The sequence below is a fragment of the Hydractinia symbiolongicarpus genome, chromosome 3 (assembly GCF_029227915.1).
Source record: "Hydractinia symbiolongicarpus strain clone_291-10 chromosome 3, HSymV2.1, whole genome shotgun sequence".
Classification (NCBI taxonomy): domain Eukaryota; kingdom Metazoa; phylum Cnidaria; class Hydrozoa; order Anthoathecata; family Hydractiniidae; genus Hydractinia; species Hydractinia symbiolongicarpus.
Window position 1 is genome coordinate 20,061,500 of NC_079877.1, and position 16,584 is coordinate 20,078,083.

Sequence of the window (16,584 nt, forward strand, 5' to 3'; positions counted from 1 at the left end):
CTGGAGCAAATTGCGTAAATAAGTTATAAAGGTTGGCAAAGGTTGATGACGCAAATGTTTTAAACGCTATTGAATCGCAAAAAATTGAAAAAGACGAAAATATTTTGGCTAAATTGTGAGAGTGTCCCAGAGGACTGCAATGTAAGAGCTCTGAGATGAATTAGTGCAACAACTAGTTACTTTATTCGTAGAAACTTTCGCGAGAGAAACTTTCGCGAGTCCAAAAACTCGCGAAATTTTTTGGATAAATTTTCGCGAATCTACAAATTGAAAAATTTTCGCGAGATAAACTTCCGCGAAATCTGAAATTAGAAAGTTTTGGCGATATAAACTTTTGCGATTTGTGATTTTGAACTTATTCTTTATGTTCTTATAAAAAAGTGGCCTATATTTCTTATGATAGAAAAAGAAAAGAAGTGTTTTTTAACGATGTAATTTTCTTTCTAATGGTATGTAAAAACTTCTATTTACAAATTGGGTTCATCGTCAAAATCACAAAACAGATCAAACACATTTTTTAGGCTCTTCTTCTTCCTCCGGCTCCCACGCATCGTCGTTATTGTCTTCTTCGCCACTCTAACTTGGTTATAAGCATTCCGCTCCTCTTCATCAATTCTGCAAACGGCGTCCAGATCCTTGATTAATTTTTTTTTAAAATACATACGTTTAAAACATTATAGCTTTTGTTTATTTCTAAGTTTATTCCAACCTCGTTCCCAGCGCCAGTTGTCTCTTTTTTATATCGAAGGGGGAGCCAAGTAATGATGGTGAGTCTAGAAATAACTTTTAAAACCAGCAATTTTTTTTTTAAATTTTAGTGGATAAACCTTCGCGAATCGACAATTTAGAAAGTTTGTACTGAATAAACTTTCGCGAATGGCCAATTTTTAAGGTTTCGCGAGACAAAGTTTCGCGAAAAAGGCCAAAAAACGCGAAATTCGCGAAAGTTTCTCTCGGGAAAGTTTCTCCAAATAAAGTAGTGCAAAGTTTTTTATTAGCTAATTAAATCTTGATCTATCGCAAGACGGTTCACTCTGTTAAATGTGGCTGCTGTTTATGAATTTGAAATCATTCAATGCAAACTTTTTTACCTGTTATGTTTTTCTGCATTGGTCCTGTTTTTATTAGCATCCGTGTTTTGATTGAAAGTTTTAGCGAAGAAAAAATCAAATATGGCGGATGTGAAGCAAGTAATAACAGAGATGGAAACGGACGAGCCAAAAAAAGCTGTGGCAAGAAATTTTGATATGCAAATTGACAGTGATTGCAGATCTCTCAGGCGCACAATATCAGCGCCATCGGTAAAGAGTGGAGATATAAATGATAAGGCACCTGTATTTGTACAAGAAAATAAAAATCCGTCTTCAACCTTGTCAACAACATCAATGATTACAACTGAAATAGATACTGATGCAAACAAAACTTATGAACAGAAAAGCCCAATTCAACGATCACGTTCAAGAACATACTCTGCGGGAAGTCAAGTGACACCAATGACGTTAAATGTTGATTGCAGCTCTACGTCACCTTCTCCGGTTAGTGAATTAATATTTGTTTTAAATTATCGAAATTTTAGGGACCTACCTAGGGACCCTTGTCTATAGCTAGGTTAGCTATAGACAAATTTCTAATTTTTACAAAACTCTGCAAAACACATGCATGCGTGGGGCAGAAAAAGCAGAACCATATGGGAAAATGTTGGCTAAACAAAAGGCACTAAAGTTAATTTTCTTAGATAGCCTGCAGAGGTACAATTTTGCCATTAGCTACAATTTCAGCACAAAGAAATAAATTCATTCGACTATCATGTGACTATGAAGCATTTAAACTTATTTTCAATGGTTTCAGAATCTATGGATCCATCTTTCAGCCCTCTAAATTAGCAAAAAGTGTTTGAAGGCCAAATTTTACCACCGGTAAGGTTAACTTTGACAGCAAAACAAAAATCATAATGGCAAACATAGATACTAAAAGTAGGAACCAGAAGTAACCAGCAGTATTTTGAAGTAACCACTAGAGAATCACCAGTATTTTAAAGTAACCAACAGAAAACCAGCACTTTTTTTAAATAACTACATTAGTGAAATGATAAAAAGGAAATGAACGCAAGTACTGCTTCAAATGTGTGATATTTTATAATGTACACAACAGTTCATGACCCGTTTTTTCTGAAATGTTTATGTCTGGCGTGACTCGGGCTTTATGCAACAGTTCATTAAAAGACTGAAGGATTTTTAAAAAAACACATATGTATACTGACTGTATTAGTATTTTAAAACCACACGCGTTAGGGACCTTCGAAAAAAATTTTTGGGCTTCGTTAGCGAGATATCGCCGCTAAGGGGGGGAGGGGGACTGAAGTTTGAAACACGCCCCTGAGCCTTCCCAGATTTATCCGAATGTGTGTATTTCACGGACAGAAATCTGCTAAAAGAGGGGGGAGGGGGTCCAAATCTTAGCGGTGATATCCCGCTAACGGGGCCCGAAAAGAATTTTCGAAGGCCCCTTAACAAAACGAATTAACAAAAACAAACTTAATAATTGTAAATTATCTGTTTAATCAGATTATGTATTTGACCGAAGGATTTTCATTTTGCAATTCGTGTATTGTAAACCAAATATAACGAAAAACGCTATGCAGAGGAGAGTCCAAAACGAGACTTTTTTAGTATACACAGTAAAGTTCGAAAGAATTGAATGAATTAATGTGGCATCTACTCATATTTAAACATGTAGTGTGTGCTAATAGCTAGTTAGCAAGGGCATAAAGTATCTGAAAAAAGCCCTGAAAACTAGGTGCTCTTTTTTCATATTTTGTAGTTTTAAGGTCGTGAAGTGTTGTGCATAAAAATCACAACATCTTGGGGCCGATGTTAATGACATATCAATGACATATCCACTTTCTGTTAATACTCTGTGTGACTCAAAATAGAGATTTTTAAATAATTGAATACATGTGTATGATTTTTTTGTCAAAAGAATTTTTTTTGCAAGGCAAATAAAAGTTAGCAAAAGTAACAAAATATCAAAGTGTACAGTACAGTCCAAATGTAAGCGTACGCGTACGCTCAAGCTTCACACCTTTTTTGGAGGCGGTAGTTGTTTGTCTTTTGTTATTATTAATTATCTTGCGAGTCTTGTAAGTCATTAACTTGCGCGTAATAAACAAAAGATTATTGAAGAAAAAATAGTTTATTATAACTGCGCGTAAATATTGTTAAATAGTGTTAACATAAATATTCCAAATAGCATAATTGCAAATGTTATCAACTCTATCAATGTGACACGAAGAGCCATTGTTTAATATTTTTAGCGATAGAAATTTAATTTTGATAGAAAAGCTTTTTTAGATCGTGTTTTAGAAGTTTAAGAACGAAAAACGGCGATAGAAATGTTTTTTAGATCGCATTTTAAAAGTTTAAAAACGAAAAACGGCGATAGAAATGTTTTTTTAAATCGTATTTTAAAAGTTCATAAACGAAAAACGGCGATAGAAATGTTTTTTTAGATCGTGTTTTAGAAGTTTAAAATCGAAAAGCTGCGATAGAAATGTCTTTTAAGATCACATTTTAAAAGTTTAAAAACGAATAGCAGCGATAGAAATGTTTTTTTAGGTCGCATTTTAAAAGTTTAAAAACGAAAAACGACAATAGAAATGTTTTTTTAGATCCCATTTTGAAAGTTTAAAAACGAGAAACCGCTATAGAAAAGCTTTTTTAGATCGCATTTTAAAAGTTTAAAAACGAAAAACCGCTATAGAAAAGCTTTTTTAGATCGCATTTTAAAAGTTTAAAAACGAAAAACCGCTATAGAAAAGCTCTTTTAGATCGCATTTTAAAAGTTTAAAAACGAAAAACGGCGATATAAATGTTTTTTTAGATCGCATTTTAAAAGTTTAAAAATGAAAAACGGTGATGGAAATGTTTTTTTAGATCACATTTTAAAAGTTTAAAAACGAAAAACAGCGATAGAAATGTTTTTTTTAGATTGCATTGTAAAAGTTTAAAAACGAAAAGCGGCGATAGAAATGTTTTTTTTAGATGGCATTTTAAAAGTTTAATAACGAAGAGCGGCGATAGAAATGATTTTTTGATAGTTTTTGTTTGATAGTTTTATAAAATAAAAGATTTGCGCGAAAACTAAATAGACAGCAAGATGCATTGTTTAGAGATAGAGCTGTTGCGCGCTAGAAAAAACAAAGACAATGTTTTTAACAATAAAATGTAGCGTGATACTATAAAACGTCAAAAGTTATATTTTTAGATTTTTTCTTTCTTCGGTATTAAAATTTAATTTGTTTTCAAAATCTTATCGCGAAGGGAAAAGTCCCGAATGTAGGGTCTTTCCGTTTGCGTTGCTAAACGTTGCTTTTAATAAAAAAAACTTTTAAAAGTTTTGCATGTTAAAAAATATGTTTCAACGATAAAGAAATATTACTAAAGTGGCTTCGTAAATAACCTTTCATTCATTGTGCAGTGGGCATTCTTCTTTCTTGAGACAGTTACAAGTATTTACTAATGGTGTATTATTTTTGTACAATATATTTTTGTTGTGGGCAGTGATAATAGATTCCATATTGGGCATACAGCTATAACTAATCTTAACATTGTTCTTGTTAAATATTTTGTTTAACTTGTGGTCTTTAGGAAAATGCTTTTTTAAAAGATTTAAAAAGTACTTCCCCACATTTGTGATAACATTACAGTTGTATGGAGGATTAAACCAAATTATATTTCTTTTACGATTTTTATTTTTGCTTTGCGGAGTTTGTTAGTTGGGTTATATTTGAATTTGTGATTGTAACCAGAATTTTTTAGTGCAGTTTCGTAGTATGGGACAGATTCGGTAAATATAGCTTCATTTAATGATAGATTTGATAAACGTGTTTCAATGGATAATGGGATTTGTTTTATAATATTTGGCGGGTGGTTTGATTCTTTGTGGACATAGTGTGTCTCGTTGTCAGGTTTGCGATACGGGCTGTATGTGGAATCAGTAAGGTTTAGTGTAAGATCAAGGTAGTTGACAATTTTATATATATATATATATATATATATATATATATATATATATATATATATATATATATATATATATATATATATATATATATATATATATATATATATATATATATATATGCGTACTCGTTGTATCAAACATCAATGAAAAAGTGGACACATTATTAGACAATACTGAAAATATTGAAACAAACTTAAAAACGAAAATACAAAAACGCGTTAATTATCACCACAATCACCACTTGCTGCCAATTATCAGGGAGACAGAGCCAATTATCGGGGACACTATACAAAATCGAGAACCGTCATTCACTGAGTTAATAGCATCATCAATTAATTCTGATGAAAGTTTAACTTATTTGTGGAAATCACCACTAAATCAAACACAGCCGTCGGATATTAATTTCACTTCACCTCAAAATCATGTATTTATTAATAACTAGTATTTAGTCCCGTGAAAAAATCCACTATAGATACTACATAAAGAAACAGCAAAATAGTGCGCGAAATTAACCATAAAATTTATTGTTCTTTTCGTCAAAACGTTTTGCTGTTAATTCCATTCAAGCGGGAATAAATATGTTTTTCATATAACGGTAGACAATACACACTTGCTTAAGGAAAAAATAAAAATTAATTACCCATGACTTTTGTGTAATAAAGTTTACATTATTAAACAAAGGTTTTATGAAAAAAATAAAATAAATTAACCATAACTTTTTAAAACAAAAATTTTAAATCAATTTGAAAAAGCACACAAAAGACAGAGTAAAAATAAAAGTTTAGCAAAAGTGACATGTTACCATGGCTGTTTCGTTAGAAAAAACAACACATCCACTTTGCCTGTTACAGACAGACACAGTCTCTGTATTATTATAGAGATACATATGAATATCAGCCTACAGTACAGTCTGAATGTAACCTTCTTCGTATGCGCTATACAAAACCTTTTCCTACAAGTCCGAAGCCCTTTAATCTTTTGTTTATCGTATTTACTTTAATGATCTTTGGGAGAGCTATGTTGCGAGTGAGTTAAGGTGACGGTATACCTTCATTGTTTCAAAAAATCGATTATTTTTTTATTAGCCATTTATACTAAAGAAACAACGATCTTTCCAATGGTGAAACTATTTATTTATTTGTGAAGGGGAATATTGACTTCATCCAAATAACTAACTTTTTTTCTGATCAATCTTCCACATCTCAAATTGAATAAGAGTTAAAAGTGAATGTTTTTAACACTTATCATCCTCTTGAGTATAACTTTTAAAAATAAATTATATTTCCTTTCCGAAAAGAAATGACCATCTGAAAAAAACACTTTCAGTTTTAAAAATGTATACCATCCTGTTCTGTTTCTGCAAGTCACTGTTAAACGACTTAGAAAGTTTTATTTCTATGGTATTCTCAGTCACGTCTTTGCAAATTATAAATATTAAAAGGACAACCTTCTGAATATTCATCGCCTCGGAAGTGTGAAAGTATCACCATCATTATGAGTATGCTTGAAAGGTGTGCTATTTTAAAAAATCTTTAAAACGATTTTCGTAGTGTTGTTTTTTTTGTATACCATCTATTACATTTCAAATCTCTTTTACAAAACTACAGAAGATCTACAAGGGAGAGTGCTACTGTGCTGAAGCCAACGTGTTTATCTAAAAGCGATTTTTTTTTATTTTCAAAAAATCAACGATTCTCTAGATATTACATCTTAAAGACAAAAGTTAAAAAATGGCTTTTTTAGAAAAAGTAAAAAAAATCAAAAATGGGAAAACTTTGTGGAAAATAATTAAAAAATCGTTTTTACATACATCTATCATGATTCTAAAAAACATCGAATGAGATTTGGAAACGAAGTAGTTTTGTAAATGAAGTCACTTTTTTGAAGGCAGGGTGTGTTTCAAAAATGTCTTTTCTCTTTTCACGACTTAAAAAGTTTGAATTATTTTTATACCATTTGATAGGTATTTAAAAATGCTTTTTGGTGATGTATGAATGAATAAACTTTGATTAACTATCGCTGAAAAAATCGCGATTTAAAAAATCATGCTCAAAAGGTATGCTGTCACCTTAACAAAAGCTTCGCGATAAAACAATACTGTAATTATTTTCACATAACTGCCAATTTTATTGTTAAAACTTATTGAAAATAAAATCCTCTTAGGTATTAGTGCGAAGTAATGAAAGTTAATAATTTGTTAACTACGCGAAAGATTAAAATAAATCACACAAAAACTATTGTTTTTTTGCATGTTTTTTTATATCTTTTAAACTTGGTCCGTTTTAAAAAATATATTTCTTAACATTTTATTCTACGCTATTTTTTTAACAAAATATTACGTGAAAGAAATGTGCACAAAACTATTGTTGTTAACAAAGTTTCATTTTATTGCCATCTTTTTTTCTTTACAAAACTTTCGGAATAACTTTAGCAGCATAACTTTAAAATAGTCTTTGTTCATGAAAGTAATTTTCCATTTAATCCAACGCTCTTCCACCTCATTCTACCACAATTTAATAAATTAGGAGGCTAGGCATGGAATACTTTGCATGCCGAAAAGTGTTTCTATGTTGTCAAGGTGTGCGATTCTCAATTCTTCAATAACTGTCTCTACAACAGAGGGGGGTGTTACGACAAGCATATTTTCAGTCTATTTTCACATCAATCACGCAGATAATAATTTTTTTGTTGCAAAAAAAAATTTAATAATTCGCCTCCCATTAAAAAAATGAATAGATTTGATCTCTTGTTTAGCAAAATAAGTAGATATGCAGCAAGACGTTTTCTTGTGCTGTTTTAAAAGTTATGCAGCAAGAATTATTTTTTGCTGTTTCAAAAGTTATCAGAATATGGTGTTGTTTCTAAAGCTATACAGCAGTTTAAGATTGTTTCGTTTGAAAATTTATACAGCAAGTTATTCTCCTTTCACTTATAAAAAAACTGAAAAATTATTTTAATAAGAAATGTTAGTGTTGTTTTGATGTTTTTCGTGCCGTCTTATAAAAAATCTATGTCTTACATGTGCAAACATTATCAGCACCAATAACAAATGCATTGTGTTATGATATCAGAACGACTTATTTAGCATAAAACAGAACCTTGTACACCATTTATGTGTGGATTATTTTGCGATTAAAGAAAATATAACTTTTTAAGAAACCATTATTTTACAAAATTCTTGTGCCTTTTGGGTAAGATTGTCCTCTTGTACTTATTACTCGTCAAAGCATTTGCCTTTGTTGACAATGATTTTTTAACTTATCAGTTAAAAAAACGACAGATATTTCTTGAGGCAAGTTTGTTGTGGCATCATCGAATGCAAAAGAAACAGATAGATATGCTTTTGCCACTGCATTTGTTAATACGCACAGTGTTTCCTTGTTTGTTTTTTACTGTGTTTTAAGCAGTTTTCTGTTTTATGGTGTTTTCTGTCTATTAAATACAAAGAAAATGAATCTCACCATAATATATTGTTAATTAAATTTTATTTACAGACACACAAGACTCAACTAAATCAAGATGTGCTCAGTGCATGACCTAAGATGTGACCTAAGTGGCTAGTTCCTTACAAAAAATTGAAAAAAAAAAAAATTATGGACTTTTCTTTTATTGTTATTATAAATGGTTGTTTGGTGTTTGCTGAACTGTGTTATCCTTTACGGAATATAATAGGAATATAGTCTGCTTTGTTCTCTCGTTTTAATTGAACTTTCTTTTTTAGGTATCTATAGGTTCTCCTGCACCTCGAGTAATTCAAATAAGGCGGGTGAGTCCACTAAATCTTTTTTATTTTGAAAATAAACAGTAAACATAGCCTTTAAATTTTTTATTTTTGATATTCCATCAATTATTTTAGGAAGAATCAGTTGATGAACTTACAAGGGAAGTAGCAAAGGAAAGGTGCGATTAATGAGAGCATAATTTTATTGTTAACCCTGTGAGGAGCAATTTCCTTTGCTCCTCAAACCAGTGCAATGTGCACAAATTTACCTGTGTAAATTGAAAGTTTTTCCAGCTGATGTGCAACATTGGCTTGTTGGAGATAGTTCAGAACTTGTATTACGTAGGTGATATCTTGGGTAGTGGTATTTGGTGGTTTTATTTGTAGGATAGGTTCTGCTTAGAACTAGTTCAGAGAGTTACTTCCTCTTTAAACTAGCAGAGTCTTGTTGAGGTAGGTTATACGAGGTCATATATAAGAAGTGTTATGTTGTACGGTAGTGAGACCTGGGCAGTGTAGCAGGAAGATCTTGACCGTTTAGAAGGAAATGATATGAGAATGGTTAGGTAAATGTGTAACACCAGTTTGAAAAACAGAAAGAGTTCAGATGAGTTAACAAGTAGGCTAAGTATTTGTAGTATTGGAGATATTATTCAAATAAAAAGATTGAGTTGGTTGGGACATCACTAAAGTGTAGAGATTTGATAGATTTAGGGATAAATTTTTAAAAAAAAGACTTAAAAGAATATGGGCACTAATAAGATTATGAACACTTGTTGATCTTTGAGATATTAACTTGGGCGCTTATTTAAAAGGGGTGTTTTAAAGATATACGGAGATCATTTTGATAACTAAAAAAATATACTTTGAAAAGGTACTGTAATATACCAGGAACAGATGAAGGATTTTTATCTTAGGCGGTTTTCCGAAGCGAAGAGAAGCCAAAAATTGTGCTTTTTAGATCAGCTGGAGGTTTTAGGGGCGCTGTAAGCCCCCCCCCAAGTTAGGACTTTAGCTTATTTACCTATTTCAGCACTCTAAAATGCAGCAGACGGGACTTTTACAGGTCTATTTTTTACATGTTATTTGAAAAAAAAAACAATCTTAAAATTTTTAAATTTAAGCAAAAAAATGTTTTCGGAAAAATTAAGGCTAAAATTAGCCAGCCAGCAAAACTTCTTTCTTCCACGTCCAAAAAATATTTGCAGGCTCGCTTTTGCATGTTATGGCTGAATATAATAGCTTTTGGCTAATATTGAGGCTATAAGTTCTCGAAAACTAGATTCAGTAAAAAAAAACGTACATAATTCGTATAATTCGGCAATGCAAGACGGTATATATTACTAATAAAAACTTTTCATATTTAACCTATTCAAAACATTTAATAACATAAAAAAGGAGGCCTGAAAAAAAAATAAGCAAAAAACAACACAAAAATGCATATGTAAATAGGCTTTATTTGTATTATTAGATCATAGTAACAACAACATAAACAACAACAGATAAATACAATAAAAAATGGCAAGATTATATCAAGATTTTGTACAGGTAAAGGTAGCTACTTAAAATTTCAATTTTTAAGCAACAATAGCTAATTAAAAACAAACTTAGAACACAACAACCTACGAAAACGAAAGAACGAACACTGATTTAACATTCAGTCAAAAAATATTTAGCCCTATTAGCCTAACAGCAAGAAAAACACTGTTCTTATTCTTCGGTAACCATTTCTGGCTCGGACTTTTAAAATGTTGAATCAAACTTGGAAGTAACTTGTAGCTGTTATGCGATAATTACTATAAATACTTTAAATTTTTAACAAAACAAAATTATTGAGGAAGAGATATCATTAACTACATTATTATACATCTTTGTGTCCATCTGGATAGGGTTGTAATAGTATACATGCTAAGTCATTTTCGCCATGTTGGAAAATGTGAAAAACTTTTGCCATTTCACCCATTAAATAAAACCATGCCTTTTTCTTATTCGAATTGTATATAATTAGCACCATTTCCAGGAACTATTTCGATATGATTTTAAACCAAAACATCAAGTCTTGTAAAAGTCTTTCTCCGAAAACTAGTGTTCTCTTCATTGGCCTCGTGGCATGTTTAAAAATCATTTAGAAACTGTCTATTGCCAGAAGCTTTGAATCTACAAAAGTAAACATACAAAGTTGTTTTATAGCAGAGGCAGATAAGTTTTTTCCCAGACTTTGCAGGGGTCTCTAGATTGGCTTACTGGAAATTAGAAACTTAAAATGTCTCTATATAACTGTTGATATTTCCCAGTCGAGCCCTTACTGAATGCATTGGATTGGATACAATTTTAGTCAGAGAGATGACGCTGAAGCTAAAGGCCTACGGGATCAACTTTTAGAGCGTAATATTCTGTACATGTTGCTTCTTTTAACAGAAGGGTTGAGTCCTATCAATAACCTGTCGAAATATCTTCAAACCAGTACTCTTTTGTATTGCTCCGTATCAGTAAATCATTAAAGAGAATATATTTTGGACGCCCAAATTAGGTGTCCCCAAAATCGGTATACCGATGTCCAAATTGACCTGGATCAGCCCCAGCGAGGTAAATACATTTTTATACATTACACCTTTACCAGCTACAAAAAGTAACCAGCTGCCTAGCTATTTGATTTATTGTGTTGTTATAAAATGTCTTAAATAAATGTTACTTAAAAAAATGTTACTTAAATAAAAAAGAAACCCAAGACAACACAAAGTTCTTTTTAATTTAACATAAAGCTTTTTCAAATTTGTTGAAAGTGAAACTATAAACATATTTATGTTCACACTTGCTAGCACGGCAATAGAAAGCAATTTTGTACCTAAAAGCGTAGTCGTTGAGTCGATGCTATGATTTTTGTTGAGTCTAAGCCTGCTTTTCTTCTGCAATCACAGGCGACGCAGAGAATAAATGTTTTCCAGTAATGTTTATTCTTAGTAACATTGCTCAACTTCATTCCGCAATCATATATTCAAAACTTCCATTTACTTGCTGCAAGTCAATACAAAACGATTCCTCAGCCATTTTAGTAGACATGTTGAATTGGAAGAAAACTTCAGAATTGCAGCTCGCCGAAGTTGGCCGAACCTATCAAAGAGACTGGCTACCGCAAGGCAATAACAAAGGAAGAGTAAATTATTCCCACGCACCCATCCCCTAATATTAAACTTTCTGTTACCATAAATTTCGACGACTTCGGTGAGATTCTACTTAACATCACAAAATTCTTTTGTTTTAAGAAAGTTCAAAAGTCCACACTTCAACGAGATCCTTCTTGACGTCACAATTCTTTTGTTTTCAGAGGGTCTAAAAAGTCCACACTTCTATGGCATTCTAAAGTCACATTAATACAGTATCTTAAGATAACGAGTGCTATCTTAAGATAACTCTATTAATGTAATTTTGGAATGCGTGAATATTCACATTAATGTCCTGATTGTAAAATAACTCGAGTTATCTTAAGATAACATAAATGTGATAATTCTATCTTTAGTCTGCAGTTATTTTTAGATTAGAGATGTTATTGATACAATTTGACGATATTTTTTTAACTTAAGATTACTTGTGTTGTCTAAAGATAGCCATATCTTCATTTCAAACGCAATAAGAAACATGGTAATAACAACAACAAAAATTATAACTAAGAAAAAATACATTTTTTAAAAAAAAACCAAAACAGCCACATTATATTTATACTGACTTCATACAAATTTTTATTCATCAGACTGTAGTCCTGCCTTTACTTATTCTAAGTTAAGTAAAAGACCAAGCTGTTAAGATTGTTTATGCATCTTTTAAAAGCATGGCAAAATTTTAATTGTTTTACAGGATTGAAAGTATTAGGATGTTAGTAAAATTAATGTATTATATTAAATATTATACTTGGAAATTTCAAGTATTTATCTTCTTTGTTCGCAGTGGGTTTTATATATTTTAAGCAGGAAACTTTGCCATGTGCGTTAAGATTGTTTTAATGAAACCTAGTTTTAATAAAACAACATGTCGAGCATTCTTTTCCCCAGAGCTCTTTGAGATTAAATCCTCGAAAGTTTATCTCAAAGAGCTCTGGGGTCGAGAATTCGTCTTTTATGATTAAGGATTTAACGATAATTTTCAAGAAATTAACCAAGTTGGGTAATATTCCATAAAGTCTAAAACGCGTTTGTGTTTTGCGTAGAATGAGTAATCTCCAGTTTTCTCGCAATCTTAAGATAACTTCAGTTAATTTAAGATAGCGCTAACATCAAAGGTAAAAAAAGTCGTTAATGTCACCATGATCAAGAAATCTTACAATATTTCTCTGATAATTTGTTATCTTAAGATAACTCGAGTTATCCTACAATCAGGACATTAATGTGAATTAGTCGATTTCGGCGGCCGCCGAAGTCGACTGATTTTAAGGCAGAAAACAAAGGAATCAAAGAGCAACAAAATCTGCGAAATGCAGCAATGTATAGTTCGACTACCGTGAAAACCATAGTACTTCGAGACAAAGCACATCGAAGGAGAGTCAAGCCTCAGCGAACACTCCTGAGTGGAGATAAAATTAATAACTCGGATTCTGGGCGCAAAGGAACCTTATAGACGCTTAAAATAATATTATGGGTTGCTTTCAGACCAATGTGGACACTGGGTATTATTCAGCAGTGTATGACTGACTTTGTATGATTTTTTTATTTTTGGCAAACAATGAGTCGCAACAGCACGAAACTAAATAATTTTTAGGAATAAAAGCACTTTTTTTATTTTTAACATTTTATCGGCATGTTTTCTTTTTTATAAACAATCTTAAAATACAATATTGAAAACTGTATATTTGTAGAAGAGTAAAAATATATAAGTCGTTTAATATGGGTAAAAGTTAACCAAATATTTAACCAAGAGGATTTTTACCATGAAAAGAATTATTTATTTTGACTTATATTACCTCCTAGAAATTTATTGCCAATATATTGCCAACCTGCAGAATGTAGTCCTAATAAAATTTCATATGTATTCCATTTTTCTCTTATAGAGATATCACAGCAGCGATCAATCTTAGCCGAAGTTGGGATGAAACGTCTTGGTTAAATGACAAGACGTATTTACTCACTAATGATACTCGCGAGAAAGGCGATAGCATTGACGATGTGTTTTCCAGCCTGCATCCAGGAATATCCTCACCTGTTAGGTTTATCGACAAAGTAAGTGTGCTTGATTGCAGGTACTAGAGATTACATTGATATAAAATAGCAAATCTAACTTTTACACTTAACACCATCTTTTAAGCTGCCTTACAATCGAAGTTTGACACCTAGTCCTATTGGTGTACCCATTAGTCCAAAGCAGCGTACTTACAGGTATAATATATAATATTCTTACGATGTCTTTTATAAAGTTGCTTAGATTTTTAAAGCTCTACCCTCTAAATTGGCAATGTTTTAGTATTTCATCATCTAAATTGATTCCTCGTATTTTTAGGCGCAGTCTTAGCCCCAGCAATTTGCGTCCCAGTCTACTTACGTCGAAAAGGAAACGTAAGACTAGAATTTAATTTTAAAGTCTGTTTTTTACTCGTGTTACCTATGTTAATACGTTTTTTTACTCGTGTTCCCTATGTTAATACGTTTTTTTTACTCGTGTTCCCTATGTTAATATGTTTTTTTACTCATGTTCCCTATGTAAATAAGTAAGTAAGTAAGTAAGTAACGGGAAGTTTTATCGTCCTTGAGAATTCCATCCTAGCGATTGGCTCTTTCTCCCCTCAGACTGTAACTATGTTACATTACCGCAAGAGATACTTATAGCATTGCTCTAACTTGCTTGCCTGCCACACAAGCCGGTTAGCGGTCAGTAGATGGCACTAAATGGGCTTACAACACTGCTTTTAAAGTGCGCCGGAGTGAGAACTCGAACCTGAAACCGTATGATTACAAGTCGAATGCGCTACCACTACACCATCTCCGCTATGTAAATGGTTTCTTTTTATTTGTGTTCCCTATGTAAATGCGTTTTTTTTACTCGTGTTCCTTATGTAAATGCGTTTTTTTTTTACTCGTGTTCCCTATGTAAATGTGTTATTTTTTACTTGTGTTTCCTATGTAAACGTGTTTCTTTTACTCGTGTTCCCTATGTTAATGCTTTTTTTTACTCGTATCCCATGTAAATTTGTATTTTTACTCATGTTCCCTATGTTAATGCGTTTTTTACTTTGTAGTTGATCCTGATGATCCGGAGTCGTTAGGTTCACCTGCTAAACGTAATTCACTCTACCACTCACCAGCAAGTACGATCAGCAGCTCTTCGTCAAATTCCTCACCAGACCATCTCTTGGACGTACATATCGCGCGTCTATCTGGCGACGAGGACTCTGAACACGTGTTTATTACGAACTCTATTACAACATCAGCCACGCTAGTCAATAATCCGCTTTCATGCGATACACGCCCAATAAACGCGTTCGCGTTTGTTAAACCTCGATACGTGGCACCACAGTCACCGCTAGCTGCTGGTGTAAATAGTTCCAGTATACACCAAGCTCATGACAGTTCCCGCAAAGCGTCGCTAAGCAACTGCACAAGTTATACGTTTACATCCGTCAAAGAATGACGTAAAAAACGAAGCGAAGTCGTTTTTTTTATTTTTACCTTCCGAAAACGCTGATGTCATGCAAGGCCGCAGATTTTAATTCGTGTGAGTGATCTTGAAATTTTTGTTCATTCGTTTGTTTTGCTTCATTCTTTAGCTGAGAACAGCTTTTTGTTAGAACTGAATGAATGACGGGAATAATCGCCAATCCTGATAGAATTTAGAATCCTCTTTTACTGTTAGAATTTCAAATGCGGCTATTTTTTTTCTGCTTACTGTCTCATTGCCTAACCTTGTATATATTTCATCCCTATTCCTTTTCGATTAATAAAATTTATTGTTGTGGCAGTATATTGGAACGACCCACCTTGTCTCTAATCCAATCAGCCTTTGTCCCATGCCTTTCCTGTTACTAAATCTGATGAATTAAAGAGCTTCAAAAATTAACCTTCAACGTTTAATTAGGAAAGTTTTGCCGCCATAATATGACATGTTGTACACCGGTTGTTGTAAATAAATAAATACAGAACTTGTATTTTTAAATTATTATATTGTAGAATATTGATGAAGAAGATACGTTATTTTATTTAACAACCGATATTTTTTTTACTTCTCTTCAAAATCTGTGCCTTTCCCTCAAGTAAATCTATTTTATTTTATTTTCCTGCGATGAACAGTGTCATTGAAAGTAAAGTCAATCAGTATGTCTGTGTTCAGATCGATGGTGATGTTTAACTGGAAAACGAACAAAGTGCAGAATTTGAAATTTAACCATTTTTCTTTTTTATTTTTGTTCTTAGAAAAAATGTAAAAATAATTACTTACATTAAGAACTAAAATTTTCAGGGGGAAAACTTTCGGACACAATTTTTTTTAATTTTAGCGGAAGAATTTTCGGATAAGATTTATGAAGTCAAAAAAGTCTTTTGAACGAATTTTATCAAATTTCAAAATTAATGATTAAAGGAAAGGACACAAAAAGAAGGCTAGAAGCATTTAAAGTGTACATATATTTAATCAAGATCTAAAAAGGTCCTTCAGGATCCAATTTATAGATAGAGCCTCAGCCAAATGTGAAAATAACGAAAATAAGAAGTTCTAAAACTGCAGTTTTTATTGATTTTCCGAATTATCCTATATATAATTTCTATGCATTGGTCCTGTTTTTTTTTAAAAAAAAATATTAGGAAAACCAAAATTTTCGGACGGAAAAACTTTCGGCACTCACAAAATTTTCAGACAACAAAAAA

General features: G+C 32.0%; 1 protein-coding gene across 1 annotated transcript; it reads left to right on the forward strand.

Moving 5' to 3' along the window:
- Window positions 1-1,141: 1,141 nt before the first annotated feature.
- LOC130636147 (uncharacterized) lies at window positions 1,142-15,928 on the forward strand. The gene is made up of 7 exons (XM_057445777.1): window positions 1,142-1,535; window positions 8,744-8,788; window positions 8,879-8,922; window positions 13,782-13,950; window positions 14,036-14,106; window positions 14,228-14,283; window positions 14,964-15,928. The coding sequence occupies exons 1-7, from the start codon at window positions 1,173-1,175 to the stop codon at window positions 15,353-15,355; spliced, it is 1,140 nt and encodes a 379-aa protein (XP_057301760.1). The 5' UTR covers window positions 1,142-1,172; the 3' UTR covers window positions 15,356-15,928.
- The last annotated feature ends 656 nt before the right edge of the window (window positions 15,929-16,584 follow it).

Excerpts from the sequence above, each read along its gene's own strand:
- LOC130636147 (XM_057445777.1), top strand. The coding sequence starts at position 1,173 with ATGGCGGATGTGAAGCAAGTAATAACAGAGATGGAAACGGACGAGCCA. Across the intron at positions 1,536-8,743 it reads GCTCTACGTCACCTTCTCCG|GTATCTATAGGTTCTCCTGC; the intron begins GTTAGTGAATTA and ends TTTCTTTTTTAG. Across the intron at positions 13,951-14,035 it reads CTGTTAGGTTTATCGACAAA|CTGCCTTACAATCGAAGTTT; the intron begins GTAAGTGTGCTT and ends CCATCTTTTAAG.